This window comes from Rhamphochromis longiceps, linkage group LG8, assembly GCF_057381845.1.
Source record: "Rhamphochromis longiceps isolate RC_006_pf linkage group LG8, R_longiceps_female_GT1.1, whole genome shotgun sequence".
In the NCBI taxonomy this organism is placed as follows: Eukaryota; Metazoa; Chordata; class Actinopteri; order Cichliformes; family Cichlidae; genus Rhamphochromis; species Rhamphochromis longiceps.
Window position 1 is genome coordinate 14,244,534 of NC_140564.1, and position 12,579 is coordinate 14,257,112.

The following is a 12,579-nucleotide window of genomic DNA, read 5'->3' on the forward strand; positions in this document are numbered from 1 at the left end:
CTGTTAACTGTGCACAGCCAATATTTGTCTGGGGTTACAAGATGCCAGCAGGTATGGTTGCTGATTTGGCAGATACAATGGCAAACACTAAGACTGAAGATCCACAAATGCAAGATAACAAATCTTGCAGTGCATTGAAAAAAGACACAAAATTCAGTGGCTCAAAGATCGCTATGAGAGAGATGCATCAATCAAAGCCAGAATTGATATGACAGCTTTTTGCTGCTGAAGCAGTGACGTCAACACCTGAAAATTCGTGGTTGTTTGTCACAAACTTCAAAAATAAGTTTACCATCGCTGAGTCATTAAACAGCTATAACACTACTATTCCTCCTGTGGTTTGTCCGAAGTGTCGGAGAGCTGGAAGTGTTCCCGTTACTTAGCATTATTTTGACATAAGCACTGACGCTTATCTATTTGATCACAGCAGTCTGTTACAGGATGAGATTTTAAAGTGACAGTGGACGGTGTCTTTATTTCCAGAGGCTCAAACGTCTCTAATGCGAAACAAAGAGTACAAAGAGTTTGTGTAACTAAATCCTATCTGATGTCAGTATGCTGTATCTTCTGTGATCTTCAGTGTTTTTTTGTTTGTTTTTTTCACTGCACAACACACTTAAATTAACATGCAGTGTTCCTCGAGTGGTTACATGAGGCAGGCTCTAAAAGTAAACGCTTTGTGCTTTTTGATATTACTTGAAACTTTGTTTATGAGGAGTTGAAGTGTAGGAAGAAATTGGGAAAAAAAAGGAGAAGTGAGTCCGTTTCCAGAGATTCCCATGTTAAAATGCATAAATCTAACCCATTAAAAAGATTGTCTTCACTAAATAAAACCAGAAAATGGGTTTAGTTTCTAACTCACCCATTTAGGATTTAGTTGATGCTTAAAGTGAGTCCAGTGGCCACTTTGATTGACTAGCTGTAGCTGATAGGTCTAAACCAGCGTTTCCCAACCTAAGGGAGCCGCGGTACATTTTTCACATTAGAAAAATCACACGGCACACCACCAAACAAAAATATCACAAAAAGCATATTGATCATTTTCCCCTGTGCACCAGGTATAGCAGAATTAGCTCGGTTTGTCTCCAGGACACAGGTCAGATTTTTTCTTTTTAAATATTTAGCTATCGCTATTATGCCCTGCCTCTTCTTTTGTTTTACTGGCAGTTGGCAACTCACTTAATTAGAGCAGGTAGCTGTACTGCCTTCTAGTGGAAGAGAATGTAATTGTTCTGCCCATTACTCAGCCAATCGCTGAGAGTACCAATCAGGTGGAACCAGATAATCTTCCACGGCACACCTGATCATTTCTCATGGCACACCTATATGTCGCTGCACAGTGGTTGGGAAACACTGCTCTAAGCTAAGCTAATTCAAGTGACTTCTTTAGCTTTTTTGGAGCATTTTAACAGAATTTTCTAGCATCAGTTGATAACTTGGCATTTAGGCACCTTATTCAAGTTTGGAGACTTCTGGCTCCAATGAACCAACATGGTGGTAGCAAAAATGCTAAAGTTAAGGTTTAGAAAAGCAAACAGAAGATGCTTTATAAACAGTTTAGTCTATTTTTCAAGTGCACAATTTTATGGGAGTTTTTACTGATTGATTTGGTTTTTAAGATCATTTTTCAAATGAAAACTTACTTCAGAAGAGCCAATAAATGTCCTGTACGTTTGCTTAATTGATAGCAGGATTATAAAGTTGCTAGCGTGGATGTACCCTTGTTTTATTAACAATGACCAGCTTCACTGTGATAGACACCTAGTTCAGCAGTCAGAAGGTCGGTGATTCTGTCCTTCATTGTTGATGATGAGGCGAACATGGGCAGACCTAGCTGTGATTTTTTTTTTTTTTTTCTTGTGTGTGTGTGTGTGAATCATTGATTGTAGTGTAAAATGCTTTGTGACTTGAAAAGCACCATAGAAAAGCAGTTCATTTACCATTTCAGTTACAGCAGTGTGTTTTTTGTTGTTGTGTTTTTTTAAGAAATAAGGCACACACTTTGTTTGGTGGCCAACACTTATCTGGCCGCAGATCTTCGTCTCTCTCCACACTCTCTCCGGTCTTGCATGCTGCAATTTTCCTCACTTGTCTGGAACAGTGACGAGGTAACACCTCTTCCTAGATTCGCCACCACTTAGTATGCAGCTCAACCTCACCACTTTTGCAGTTTACTCAGAACACGGTACTCAATCTGGGCTCTCGCCTTACTGACCTGCTGCATCAGGGGGGAAAAAGAGTTTTGTAGACCTTTATCTCACTGCTGAGGAGTTTCAGGCAGTTTCAGAATAAGTATACAACCTTTTACTGCGGTGGTGCATTGTTTGCGTGTGTATGGCCGAGAATTGATAATTATTCAAACTGTACTGTTTATTATAACCTACCTTTGGGTTAGGCAGTCATTTAGTTGCGTGCTTGTATTTGTGCTCCTGTTTACTCTAATTAGATTTCTCTTCATTCAAGTTTTTAATATTCCAACAGTGCCTGGGAAAGTTATTATCCTGCACAAATCAATATCGTGTCCAAATGGAGGACAAACACATGCTGAGAGGCAGGAAAAAAAATCTATAGGCCTAATTAATTTGACACATTTTGCTATTTTACACAGTTTGCTATGAATAAATGAGGTGGCTTGCAGTTTCAACTCTGCATGCTGCACTCAATTTAGTATGATTTTTGCTGATAAAACTCCCCATCATATCAGTTTTTTTCCCAATCGTTGTCAAATTCAAATAGTGTGACTGTGTTTGATTGAGTCTGCCTGGTGCAGTGGAGGTCTGGGAATAAGTGGTACTTGAGCCACTGCTAAATGTACGTTATGCCAGAGGGGGGAAAAAATATTCACCATATATTAATTGATCTGAGGCAGTTCGCTGTAGCCCAAAGCTCTCTGATCTTGATGATTATGACACAGACACTTGTGAGCCATGCATTTATATACTGCATTTTTGAATGCAAACGTATGCTTGCAGGGCTGTGCTGTGACTGTTCCTTCTATGTATACATCTGTTTTAACATGACAGAGTTTTTGGGATCCGCCACCATGAAGCTTTTTTGCCCCTGCTGCCTTCCACCCATTCACCATGCCACAAGTGTGTTTATTTTTAGCCCGTATTGTTCGAGTGGAAATGAAAGTCCCTGACATTGAATAGCTCAGATGTCCCCGCTAATCTTAATCATACCTCCAGCAGCTGTGGCGCATCATTAATTTGGGCCAATTGGACATCAAGAAGGAGATGCTCTCTTCCTTATTGCTACTTGAACAGTTGAACCCACTGCTTCTATTACAGAGTCACTGCCACAGAGTGTATGAGAAAGATGGCGCATTCAGGTAACAAAGGTGAAACCAAGTGCAGCAGGATACTGCAAAAAAGACATCAGTAAACACTCTTCTGATATGAGTTCAAGCCCTAAAGTTAGTGTCATGTGGTATTTAATCAAAAATATTGTATAAATAGTGGTCCCATTTAGGCCAAAACTGACAATAAACAAGGGTCTACTTTAGGTTGAGGCCACTTTGCAATTGACCAAGTATATATGAGCATACAGTGTCCCTGATTTCTCAGTCTGATCCACCTTTTGCTTGTTGTGAAGCAGCCGAGATGCTGAATTTTAGCTTCTAAAGGTGTCAAAAAAATATGGCTGACTTTTTTTGACTGTGTCCATTTTTTATTTACACTTAATGGTCACAGTTTTGTCACCAGCAGCAGTGAGAGGTGACTGGCTTATATGCTGTATTTGAGAAATAATGATTAATTTGCTGCAGTCGCTGCTGGTTGTTTCTGAAAGGAATCAAATCTGAGCAGGAGAACACAGGTGCACAGAGAAAGCATTCGACTCGATGTGTTCGGTCTCCTGCCTTTGATTTCCTTTGTTAGACAAGTGGCTCTCGTTCAATGTCATCAGGTTGAAATTAAAAAAGGGTGAAACTAACAGTGATTATACAATCATTGCAAAAGCTCAAGCCATGGATTTCTTTACATACTGCAACATTTTTCACACTGTAGCAGAAGTTTATATAAATTTATATTATAAAAGTTTATGTAATCCAGTTTAAAGGATTTTGTCTTGTTTTAGGATTTGATTAGGAATCCAAGCAAATATGTAAGCCAAGAAAAAGAGGCTTTTAGAACTCGATCTCACGTTTCTTATAATTACACAACTAATGACAGGACTCTGTGGCTTTACAACACAAAAGCTGGCTTCCTGTTAAAAGGGAGTTTGTTCTTCCCACTGTCGCCAAGTGTTTGCTTATGGGGGGCGGGGCTAGTTGTTGGGGTTTTCTTGCTATTATTTCACTGTCTTTACCTTACAATACAAAATGTCTTGAGGCGACTGATGTGATTTGGCGCAATATAAATACAATTGCATTGAATTGGAAAAACAATTCTTTAATTTTATTCCCATGTGACTATCATGTGTATAGTCCATGTAGTGGTACTTACAGGTATTCCTGAATTAATCAGTTAGTCACAGAAAAAAACCACACTAATTAGAAATGAGAAGTCTGTTCTTGTCACCCTCTGTCTAAAAGCAATGACCTCATGTTTCAAAAATTGCTCCAAATTTTGAATAATGAATCCTTTGTAAACTGCAAATGAGCCATCCAAGAGAGAATCTTGGCAGATGTAGTAATAGTAACTAAAGGGAAACAAACAGTCAATTAGAGAAGCAAAATGGAAATGTATCTATTAGCTGGTTTTCAAAGGGGAGAGGTTCTGTGGCAGAAGGGAAATGATGCATTTATTCCACCAGACGCAGCATCAGTGGTGTGTTTGAATAATAAACTTGGTAATAAACTTCAGCAGATGTTCGTTTAAACTCCACGTGTCTTTCTTCTCCTTCCTGCTGTTCTCTCTTATCTAGAGACACACCCCAAGCCAACGATGGCGGAGCCAAGACGCCACGGTCGAAAACTTCGTCACGTTTTCCCAGACTGGGCCGCAGGAACACCCAGGAAGCCAGACCTGAACCTCAGAGTGGTGACCTTTAACCCGAGGGCCTTCGAACTCAGATCTGGGGACGATGTTGCAGTGCCTCTGGACTGTGAACCACAGGCTCAAATGTGTGAAAGGACATTTGGAGCATCTGAAGGACACTAAAGGCGTTACAGATAAAACGCCTGGGTCACCTAAACCTTCACTGCAGGCAATTCCAGGAGAATATCGAAAGATTTCTTTGTGTTGCCTGGCTAAGTAAGGGATGAATTGCTCCCCTGAAACTGCCTATTGATGGACCCAATCAAATAGTGTCTTTTACCTCACTGAGAGACTGAAAGACTCTCTGCCAAGACTCTTTGTAAGACTCTATAAGCTGCACATGGACTAGCTTGGAATCCTCTCTATTTTCTCAAACACACTGGGATGATGGGGACATGTTGTTTTTCTTAAGTTTTGTAGTGAAAGTATTTCATGGTCACAGTGCCTACAGTATTTGTAGCTGCATTCCTGCTCTGGGTTGGTAGGGAACGGGTTTGCATGTGAAGGAGGTCAAAGGGGGGGATTAAAGTCTTTGGTTGGAAATGATTTTTTTTCTCTGCTTATGTCTCAGCATTTTAGTGCCATTACATTTATGGACAACACTGATTCACCATCAGTGGCGTGGACCACCAGGCAACGGGCATTCCTTCTTCCTGCTTCTGATATATTATATGACTTTTATAGAAAATCTGTGATATGTGTAACATAACTTAATGTTACCATGGGTGCAGTAATTATCAAAAGAAGTTAGAAATCCAATTTAATAATCACGGTAAAGGATTTGGTTTAAACACCACTGGTAAACTAAAATATCTAAGAGACTGTGAAAAAGTCTGGGGAGTCAGTTTTTCTTAAAAATGAAAAAAAAAAAGTCTTTCCTTTTTCCTTTCCTTCATAGTTTTTGAATAGCCCCTTGCTAAATGAATGAATTGCTGTAAATGAGTGTAAATTCGTATGTCCTCTCAAAAATACATGATCACATAACCAGTGATCTTAGTTTGATGCACGGTTATAAGGTTTGGGATAACCATGATTGTGACTTAGAATAAAAGCAGCCACATTTTATGAGTAAATGCAAACATAATATTGACATAAATATTGGCCCACACCTCTTTATTTTCGAATTCAGGGGTTTTCAGTCCCATTGCCACAGGTCTATAAAATCAAGAACCTAGCAGTGTGCTCCACCTTTGCAAATTTTACAAACGCAACCAACTGTGAGAGGTATCACTTAGAAGAGGAAGCATTAGGAGAACGGCAACTCGAGCCACAAAGTTGCAGACTATGTGTAGTAACAAAGCAGTGTTGCCGAGTGCTGAGGCACACAGTGCATAAAAGTGACTCAATATCTGCAGGTGTTAACATCAGCTTAGAAACTGTGCACCAGGAGCTTCATGGCATCGGTTCCCATGATAGAGCAGCTCCTATAGATGTAATGAGATGGGCCAGTACATTTGTCCTTGTGTAATATCAATTCGTGTCGTACATATTTTAAGATTAGAAAATGGTAAAATAACAAAATACCACTAAAATTTACCAAATAACTCTTTTACCGAAAAAGTTGACTTTTCTGTAAAATGCTAATAAACAGAACGCGATCATCTGCAAATGATTTCATGATATTGAAAATGGTACACAGGAAGCACTGAGGCACATCTTGCACATTTATAAAGCACCATTAATGCTGACCCATTATTTCTCCAAGACAATGCATTTTGTCACAACAGCACGGCTGTTAATCTGACCAACCTGCAGTGCAGACCTATTACTAAACTAAAATAAAAGATATGACAAAGGAGGCTCTAAACTGTGAAACATTAGAAATCTTATTTTTTTAAAAAGTAAGATTAATAAAATATTTCACTTTTAGAACTACAGCAGCTGGTGTCCTCAGTTCTAAAATGATGCAAGTTAGTGGAAAACATTGTGTCTTTGGGACAAGAGACATCATATTTAAAACAGACACATTTTCAAAAATATCTAGAAAAATGACCAGTTATAACATTGGATATGTTGTCCTTGCATCCATTTTCAAATAAATATGGGTCTTTAAATTATTTGCATATCATTGCACTCTGTTTTTAATTATATTTTAAACTGGTTTGTTTTTGGGAGGGGGGAAACACGATTGTGAAATAGCTGTGTTTTGGAGGTTTACCCTCCTATTCATTACATAAATATGGGTGATTATCAAAGGTCGACTGACTGAACTGCAATTCAATATTTAATGATTGTTTTGCTAATGTGTCTTAGCAAGATTTTCATGCGGTGTTATGTTGCAAATGAATGTTTTAAAAATGACTAAACACTTGAAGAAAAGCTGCTTGTTAGAGTGCAAGCAAAGTGCTGCCAAGCATCAAGTGTGGTGTAAAGCAGGAGCTCATGCATATGCATAGATTACGCAAGAGTAGTCGGACTACGTTCAAATGAGTGATTGTGTTAGAAGGGCTTTGGGAAACTTGTATCAAAGGGGGCGGCTCGCAAAAGTGGTAAACACTCCTGACTATTGTTGATGGGAGGTTAACAGAATAAGCCTCGTGTGTTTTTAATTAAGTTGATATTCTAAAACACACAAAAAACGACCCTCACTAGTATCGAGCCGCTGCTAAACACTCCAGTCGTGGCAGGAAACTGTCACACGACTTTCATCAATACATACAGGTTTTTAATCCCTGAGATAGTTATCATTCCTTTTATATGACTGTGATACAATAAAACACTGCAGGTGCAGAACTGCCTTATAGAAAATAAGCCCACAGATCATGATTGTGTGTAATCTGTACTGCTAGCAAACATGTCGTGTGTTCATTGTAGTAATAAAAAAGCAGCTGTTCATTCATCAGTTTTACAGTGAAGGTGGGAATCATTTAACTTTTCAGCACAAATATTCATACGATATATGTGGTAGTGTCCTGTACAGCAACTGTATGCAGCATCAATCAGAAAGCCGCCATCACTGAGCTTTAGACTGGATGGTGTCCACATTAATCAAACAGCTCACACAGCTGCAGTTGAAGTTTAGGGTGCATTTAGCTGTTAGTGGCTAATATAACCTAAAAGACAGAAACAAGGAGCTAATTTATCAGATTTGTGCAGCTCCCGCTAATAACAAAAAGCTTTTGTGATTTAAGACTTAAGAAACCCTTAAAGCAGCTGATTGATACGCTTTGGGGTTTTTATAGCACTATGAAGCATCCATATACACGCTGTTTCTATTTTGACCAAGGCTCCCGATCTCCTGTTGATGTAAACAATGCAGTATATTTAAAACATAAAAAAAAGCTTTGCAATTCTTTTATTTTGGAGAAAAAGCACTCAATACTCCACAGAGCTTATTTTAAAACTGAAACTCTGTGACCACTGCTGCACATCACACACTTCTTTACGTATTTCAGGTAGTCTTAAAATGCTCAGTGGTGGAGCTTCCCTTCTTTTTGGGTAGAGTTTTCAGTACATCAGTATTCTTTCAAATGAGTCCATCTCCTTCCCCCGTAATTGCTTGCTGCACCTTGAGGCTGGTAACAAGAGTGATGACAAGCAAAGAAAGTGAAATTGGCTTATTGAGTTGCAGCCAAACTGTTCTCTTTGTAGTATGCCTCGTTTGTTCTTATGTACTTTTCTGTCCTTGCCTTTTGTCAGCGGCCTGACCTTATCCATCACTGTCACAGCAAAGAGGGACTGAACAATAAAGAGTATCGCATCTACGCTACCAACACTTCTGTGTCACTTACTGTCATTGTTAACATTGTCGCTCGCGTTCACGGATGAAAGCAAATCGGCCACTACATTTGTTGCATAATAAGCTCAGAATGCGAAGTCATGTCAGAGTGCATTTATGCACGCATGCAGATGGTGTGTGCGTGCAATTTAAATACAGATTAGGTGTGTAGTAAAGCGTAGATGTGTTTATATTGCGAGATGAACTCATCAGTCCTCCCATCACATTCTCTCTGTGAACCGTATGCATACATGGATTTGATTTTCGCTGCATCTGTTTTCCTCTTGGTTTAATGAATACTTAACCTTCACTGCCTCACTAAGCATTCTCTGAGCTTTTGGGAAACACAGTTCCCCGTTTCTGGGTTTGCTTTGCTCAAGTGGAATAGAGGGAAAATTTAAAAAAAGAACAGCAAGGGTGTACAAAATGCTTGTCGTCCATTGACCGGAAAATTGGTTAAAAGCCCGTTTAGGATGTGGATGGCTGCTTAAACATTACACTCATTTGGCTGCATGTAAGTCAAGAACACCGAGCGTTGAGCACGAGACATGTTCTCTAACATTTCTATTGTTTTAATGGAATAAAATTGCCGGGCTTGGCTTTGGCTTTTATGAGATTAAAAAAAACCTAAGTGGTGCAAACCTGAACGATTGGGATGTTCCTGTGTTTTACATATACACTATATTACCAAATGTATTCACTTTCACAGCTACATGTGAAAATCAAGCACCTAGGCTTGCAAACACCTTTAACAAACACTTGTGAAAGAATGGATCGCTCTTAGAAGCTCAATGAATTCCAGCATGGTACCAGGATGCCATTCGAGTCATGCCATACCAAGACAATTTAATGCTCCAAACTTTGTGGGAACAGTTTGGGGATGGCCCCTTTCTGTTCAAACATGACTGTGCACCGTGCACGAAGCAAGGTCCATAAAGACACGGATGAGCAAGTCCTGTGCGGGAGAACTTGACTGGCCTGCACAGTCTTCACCTTAACCAGACTGAACCCCTTTGGGATGTTAGGATCAGGCAGAAAAAAGAAGCTAGAAAGTATGTGGTACTAAAAGGAAACAGCTGGAGAAAAATTGTGCAACGAATTAGTTCAACTGTCATATTAGTCAGTTATATGGTTGGGTATAAAAAGAGCATCTTAGACACGCAGATTGTCTCAGACTTTGAATATCTCATCATCTATAGTACACGAAATAATCAAAAGAGTCAGAGAATCCAAAGCAAGGCTTAAAATCAGTATTGGACGCCTGTGATCTTTGGGGCCTCAGGCAGCACTGCCTTAAAATCAGGCATGATTCACTGCATGGGCTCAGAAACGGTTTCAGAAATCAGTCTGTGAACACAGCTCGCCACAAACGTAGGTTAAAGCTCTGTCATGCAATGAAAATGCCACATATGTATAAACACTGCCAACTTCTCCATCTCCTTCTTTTTAAATTAGATTTGGTTCAAAGTAAAAATCTGTGACGTGATCGTGTCATTCGGCTTGTTATAAGCGCGTAAAACAAAAGCCTGCATCTCTGATGAGATGCATCATTATCTATGGAATTGGCAGTCTGCACATCTTGAAAGGTACAATCAGTGCTGGAAGGTATGTACATGTTTTAGGATGACACATGTTCCCATCCAGATGACATCTTTTTCAGTGTATCAGTGCGGCTTCATAGTCAAAGACTCCAAACTTGCCTGCAGTGCAGACCTTTTACTGGTTGAAAACATCTGTTACATCATGAAATGAGAGAATGGCACGACATTGTTCTCCCAAAAGTCTTTTTGGGAGATATTTAGTATGTTTATTTGCAAATTTAGCATTTTTCCTGGGTTTTTTTTTAAATTTCATAAAGAAATGTACCATGTTTCACCTTTTCATCCCCCGTCCACTTTTTCTTTGCCTCTCCAGCCTTTCCTTGAAGACACAGAGATCCTCGTGGGATCATTTTACGGGACAGCGTGTAATTACACAGCTATTACATTTGTGAGAAGAATCAAGGAGACAGAGACCCTGCTTTGAACAAGATCACTGTATAAGCAGAACTGCTCTCTTTACAAGACACACGTGGCATCGGATTGCATGTTACTTATAACGACATGGAACAGCCTCACCTCTACCCCACTCTACCCTTCACCATAGTTATTTTGCATTTTACTTAGCATCCCTCTCCACTGTATTTATTTATCCCTACCTGTGCTTGTTAGGATTGCAGAGAATTTTCTATTATGCCAAAACCAGAATAAGCCCTTTCAATTAGCACGAGTTAATAAGTGGCAATTATTACTGTTTTCAGTTCCCTGCAGCCTGTGATTCAGCTTGGCTGTTTGTGTTTCTCAGTGTTTGGAGGTTTTGATTATTTGTCAGAAAGCACGACCTGCATCTGAGCGTGAGCATTTTTTTGTGTGTGTGTTCACAGTCTTGCTGTTCTTCAGCTGGCAGAAGCTAAATTAAATGTTCACTGTATCCCTGCAGGTGGGCCATGCCCCTCCTCTGCACTGCCAATGAACAGCACCTTCTCAAATTTTGCTCTCTCATTCTCTTCTTTCTCTCTGAGTCTTTTCTTCTCCTCTCTGCTCCCTCTCTCACCTTTGTCTTTTTATTTTCTTACCTTTTACCTTAATACCTTTTTCTGCCTCGTTTTTTCCTTCATTGTTGATTTTCTTCAGGTTCATCCTGCCCTCCTTCAGCCCCTCACCCTCTCTCAGAGGATGTTCATTTCTAACAGTGCTCTCCAATCCCCACCTCATCTTCACTCTCCATGTCTTCTTCCATTCTTCCATTTTCCACCTATAGGCAGCTGATTTTATCCTGCTCTTCTCTAGCCTCTCAAACCCTAAGACTACCTTTATCCTTCTCACACTGCTTCCCATCCCTTCCTGTCTCTTCAAGCCCTCCACCACTTCCAATCTCATCCTTTCTCTCTCCATTGCCATACCTTGTTCCTTCAGAGACTGAGCCTGCTTGGCACATTGTATTTAATCAGCCAGTCACTCGCCGCCTCTATTTATTACCTACTCGGCGATGAGGCAGGAGAGACAGAGTGAACCAGCCCTTCGGAGGATTTTCCTCTCAACTCTCCCTGCTGCCGTCTGTCGCTGAATCTTCAAATAGTGTCTTGGAAAATTGATTGTTTCAGGCTTTTCTTCACCCCCTCCTTTCATCTTTTTCAATTTATTCTGCATTGAGTGCAGACTCCTGCCTGTTACATCAAAGTTCACATAACCTGTAGTTATAAGGAGGGAGCAGGGGGTTCGATCACTTAAGGCTCTGATCAGAGGATACATTTCTGTTGTATCTTATCTAAATGAAATCCCAAGTTAAGCTGTAATGGATTATGTTAATTAATATGCTATCAGTTCTGGGAACATGGGAAATAAACTGTGTGCTTTATCCCTAAGCTGTTTATAAACGTCTCCGGTATGAAGGGAACATGCAGCAGCGTTAATTACATAACTGATGTGCAGATTCTCATCATGTTGGGGGCCAGATAAGAAAAAAGAATCAAATATGCATGCGGCATGGTATGTTAATTTCATGGTAATGCTTAAAGTACACAAGCAGCATGGATTGTCTTACAATTTCTCATTTATTTTCACAGCTTCAGGTTGGGATTCAGCTCCTACTGCAGAAAACCAACAGCTCTCACGAGGCCCTCCTTTGTTTTTGTCTTCATTTGAGTTTTCCTTTAACTGCAACCTGCCTCCTCCTCACAATGCAATCAGGTCCTGAACTGTGCTTTACCTGCCTCTCAAAGCTATCGCAGGCTTTCCACAATAGTCCATGGCACTCTTTTAATCAGCCCAGAAGCTTGATCAGAACACCTCGAAGTGCTTAAACTGCAGCAGGGGAGGAAGTGGGAGGTGAGAGGGACCTGCG

The 12,579-nt window shown here is 40.0% G+C and overlaps 1 protein-coding gene across 1 annotated transcript in view; it reads left to right on the top strand.

The window, feature by feature from the left end:
- snx29 (sorting nexin 29) overlaps positions 1–8,704 on the top strand; it is a 147,880-nt gene extending 139,176 nt beyond the window's left edge. Inside the window, exon 21 of the mRNA XM_085415884.1 lies at positions 4,867–8,704. Within this exon, the coding sequence (XP_085272010.1) occupies positions 4,867–4,993 (127 nt within the window). The 3' untranslated portion in view covers positions 4,994–8,704. The remainder of the gene's footprint in view (positions 1–4,866) is intronic.
- Positions 8,705–12,579: the final 3,875 nt, after the last annotated feature.